The 4,416-nt window shown below is 59.5% G+C and overlaps 1 protein-coding gene across 1 annotated transcript; it reads right to left on the bottom strand.

The window, feature by feature from the left end:
- Positions 1-312: 312 nt before the first annotated feature.
- On the bottom strand, positions 313-1,731 carry ACTRT2 (actin related protein T2). Its single transcript, XM_010366105.2, has one exon. It carries the CDS (start codon positions 1,523-1,525, stop codon positions 392-394), a length of 1,134 nt encoding a protein of 377 aa, XP_010364407.1. The 5' UTR covers positions 1,526-1,731; the 3' UTR covers positions 313-391.
- Positions 1,732-4,416: the final 2,685 nt, after the last annotated feature.

Here is a 4,416-nt window from a genome sequence, read left to right as displayed (position 1 = left end):
CACGCGTAGGGGTTTCCTGCTGAGCCCTCAGAACCAGGCGCACCCACTAGTCCCCACCCTCCCTGCCGACTCTCTCGGCCCACCTAAGACCCTTGTTGAGAATGCAGACTCCAGTGCTCTACTCGCCTGAGGCCCGGGGCTCTACTTTCCTACAAACTGCAGATGGAACAGCTGGACTCAGCCCGGGCTGTCTTGGGAGGAAGCAAAGGCGAGTGGGTGTGGACCAAGCCACTTCACAGATTCCCCACCAGGGCCAGAAATGACTCTGCTGCCTCCAAGAAGGAACCGAGTAGAGGCGGCCACAGGTGCTGTGGTATCTGTCCTTTATTGAACATCCTCCCAAAGCTGGGGCTCGGGTTCACCCCCCACTGTGCCCCGCGAGAAACGGCTTTCAGAAGCATCTCCTCTGCACCATGGAGCTCCCAAACTCCTTGAAGTCTGCGGCGGTGACCCACATCTGCTTGAAGCTACTCAGAGAGGTGACGATGGAGGCTCCAATCCAGGTGGAGAACCACCGGTCGGGGGGAGCCGTGATCTTGATGGGAGTGTCCTTGGAGGCCAGCTGCTCCAGCTCCTTGAGAAGCCGGTCATCCAGCCCGTGGAACAGGGTAGTGCCCCCCGACAGCACGATCTCCCCAAAGAGGATCTTCTGGATGTCGGCATCACACTTGGTGATGCTGCTAGAGACCATATGTGAGAGCCCGGGGCTCTGGCAGCCCAGCTGCTGGGGCGTGAACAGGGCCTCGGGCGCCTGGTGCAGCGGGTCCCCGAGGCTGAGGATGTTCCCGTCGGGCAGCTTGTACTCCCTCAGGACCTCCTCCGGCCTCCGGGAAAGCTCCTTCTCGGGCTCCAAGGCCACGTAGCACAGCTTTTTTTTTATGTCGTCCACCAGGCCCTTGTCCAGCTCGCAGGAGAAGGTGTGGCCGCTGGCCAGGAGCAGCTGCGTGAGGAGCTCTGTGATGTCCCTGCCTGCCACGTGGAGCTTGGTGACTGCGTGAGGCAGGGAGTAACCCTCGAAGATGGGGACAGTGCAGGTGACCCCATCCCCGCTGTCCACCACCAGGCCCGTGACGCAGGCCGAGGCGTAGAGAGCCAGCACCGCCTGGTCCGACAGGTAGAAAGCAGGCACGCCAAATTTCTCAAACATGACTTCCGCCATCTTCTCTCGGTTCTCCCTGGGGTTCAGGGAGGGTTCTGTCATGAGCAGAGGCTGGTCGCTGGGTTTCACGCCCAGCTCCCACTCAAAGAGATGCTTCCAGAGTCTCTCCATGTCATCCCACCATGTGATCAGGCCACGCTCGATGGGGGAGTGCAGCTGCAGGGCCTCGAGCTTGTACAGGGCCTCCTCTCCCACAAAGTACTTCTTCTGGTTGGCCTCTGCTGAGGGCGCCTGGAATTTCAGGTGCCCCACGATGGAGCTGACGATGTGCCGGGGTCCAAACTCCCCGGACAGGCCCGCTTTGCAGAGCCCCGAGCCATTGTCGAAAATCACAGCGGGGGAGTCTAACGCGTGCGGATTAAACATGCCCGCAGCCTTCCCTTCTCAGCCTCATCAAAATAAAGACCAGCCCTCCAGGGCCACTTTGTGATGCAATAGGGGATCCCACGGCTCTCGGGGTGTCTCAAGGCAGAGCTAGCACCACACCAGAGAACCCTCCATCCTCAGGCTCAGGTCTGCTCTCCCTTCAGGTGGCCCCGGCCTGCTGAGGCCTCTTCTATGGGGCTGCCTCCTAGGTAACAATCCAGCCAAGGCAACGATTGTCCTGAGCCTCAGCGGCCCTGGGGGTGGGGCTCTGAGTCCCCCATCCCCCACAGGGTGAGGTGCTCAAGAGAGGGAGGCAAGTGCATCCTAGGGTGGTGCTGGACAAGCCTGTGGGCTGAGGAAGAGACTTAGCTTTAGAGTGGAGAGAAGCAGCCCAACCTGGGTGCACCCCAGAAAACCAGCTTCTCTGGCCCCTGAGCTGCAACCTCTGGGGTGACAATACTTCCCTGTGCTAAGGGGGAGAACCAAGCACCAGGTGGGAGAGGTGTTGTAAGCAGTTCTGTCCCAACAGGCACTTAGAACGTGCTTTTGAATAGTGACTCCTCCAGGAAGCTCTCAGGGATTTCTCCTCCCTCCATCCCATTAGTCCCGGCTGTCTGTCCCACTGGGTGGACCCTATTCAAAGCCCTCTGGGCTGGCCCTTTGTCCAGGAATACATCTCTGCTCTGGCTTGAGGCCAGGGCCCCTCATTCCTCTCTGCAGACTCTGAAGTGCTGGCACGCAACAAAGTCCAGCGGCCACAGAGTTGGGAACCCCAACAGCCCCAAAGATATGGTCCATTGCCTATTTCACATGGGCAGCCTGGATTGCAGCCTGTGACACCTCTCTGTGTCTATGAGCTGCCACCCAGTCAGGCCACAGCCACAGAGGAACGCTCAGAGATGACCAGGCCATTAAGGGTCAAGGTCTGAGCAGGACCAGGAAGGAGGCACTGGGCCAGGCCAAGGGCAGCAGCTCCAGACGATGAGAGGACCCACAACAGTGTATGCCCGGCACTCAGACCCCCACTTGGTCTTCTGCTTGGGGAGAAAGTGGGAGGGGATCCAATCTGGGAACCAGTTTCACTTTTTTCTTGAAGAGGGTGGAGGTGGCCTTGGAGAATATGAGGTTTATTCTCTCTCTCCTGTCATATCCACAATTACCCTGCAGGCTAGCTTGGTCTCCCAAAGTTCTCCCAGAGGATGCCTCCCGGGGTCACTCCCCTCCTGGAGCCCCTCAGCTCCTGCTGGTGGCCCCCTCTGTGTGTCCTGCCTGCCCTGCTGACCCAGCAGCAGGCATTAAACCCATGGTGGTGTAGACACACGTTGTAGATGGGCAGTCTAGGCACGTGGTACAGGTAAGTGGTATAAACACAAGGTATAGATGCATGGGATAGATGGGTGGTGTAGACATGCGTTGTACACTCATTGATGTGTGGTGTAGATGTGTCTTGTTGATAGATGGTTTTGTGGGCACCACTGATCCCTGGGCGGGAGTCAATAAAAACTTGATTATTGAAAGATTTTCCTAGAGGGCACCCCCCAGAGGGAAACTGAGTCAAATGCATGCCAGGGCGGGTGTGGCTTTTCAATCTCCATTTCTCTGGAAACTGTGGCAGCCACCACACAGCTTGCTTGCAGTTGTCTCAGAGACCTCCAGGCTCCCCGAGGCGGTAGGTGTGGACGGAGGCACTGACCCATGGGCATGGCCTGGGGCCCTGAGGCCTCCTTCGCAACCTGCTGGCCCAGGCCCAGGAGCTCCTCCCTGCCCACATCAAGGTCACCCCGCAGGTCCTGCTGAAGGTCACCTGAGGCCTGGCCAGTGCTAGGGGACGGGGAGAATGTCCTGGGACAGGGGCAGGCACCATCCCGACCCTGTTCCCGTTTGATAGCGTGCTCGGGCAGAGGGTGCCCCCTCGAATGCCGTCTTCCAGGCACGTCCCAGGCTGCAAGGTGAGTTGTCCTCCAATGCCTTTCTGGTTCTACTGTGCGGCCACACTCACAACAGAGGGACCACCCTGCACGGGAAGAGTTCTCTCCATGCTGAACTGGGAGACCACAGGCACCAGTCCTGGGAGATACAAGTGGGCCCATCCCTGCCGACCTGCATAGCCGGGGTCCTGGCAGAGGTGTGGCTGTCCACAAGGTTGGCCCTTTGAAGCCCTGGGACAGGATCTGGGTGGCTCTCTCCTGGCCCTGCAGAGGGACAAGGACTCCCTCCGTCACATGCCCTGCGGAGCAATGGCTCAACATCAGCCGATGCTGCCAGAGATGGCCCCAGATGGACACCAGGTTTACCCAGGAGGGTGACAGAGTGCCACTCAGGGATGGCATGTGCCCCCACCGGCTGAGCCCTCTGCCCACAGCCCCCGGCTGAGCCCCCTCTACCTTGTAGAGGTGGTCTCGGCCTGGGAAGGGCCCCCAAGGCTGGGACGACTGAGCCTGCTGTGTTGTCTCAGACCCTGGCTCTGTACAGCCCAGATCCACCATCAACTGCGCGGATTGCTAAGGTTTCGAGTCTCACGTTTTGGGGAGAGCATTCCCTGGCTGGCTGCTGTGTCTTGGGGTTCCAGCCTGCAGCCGTCACAGAGGGTCTGCATCCTCGCTTCTCAGGTGTGGCTGGAAGTGCCTCAGTGTCGCCTGAGCAGAGCTGGGAGGAATGTGCTCTGACGCTTTCTAGATTCTGGCTTTGCCGGTGGCCACAGTGGGAGGTGGTGACAATGCTGGGTGGGGAGGGCTCTTGGGTCAGGCACAGAGACACGTTGAGATGGCCCTGGATGGGCTGGGATCTTGGGCATTTGCAGACAGGACAGAGGAGGAGACAGATCCACTAAGCCCGGGCTGCTGAGCTCCTGGTGGGGTGTTGTGGGGCTTCTCCGTTCCTCCATCCCCTGT

Source organism: Rhinopithecus roxellana, chromosome 12, assembly GCF_007565055.1.
Source record: "Rhinopithecus roxellana isolate Shanxi Qingling chromosome 12, ASM756505v1, whole genome shotgun sequence".
NCBI lineage: Eukaryota > Metazoa > Chordata > Mammalia > Primates > Cercopithecidae > Rhinopithecus > Rhinopithecus roxellana.
This window is presented reverse-complemented; position numbering and strand designations above follow the sequence as displayed.

Coding starts and splice junctions, on each gene's coding strand:
- ACTRT2 (XM_010366105.2), bottom strand. CDS start 1,525: ATGTTTAATCCGCACGCGTTAGACTCCCCCGCTGTGATTTTCGACAAT.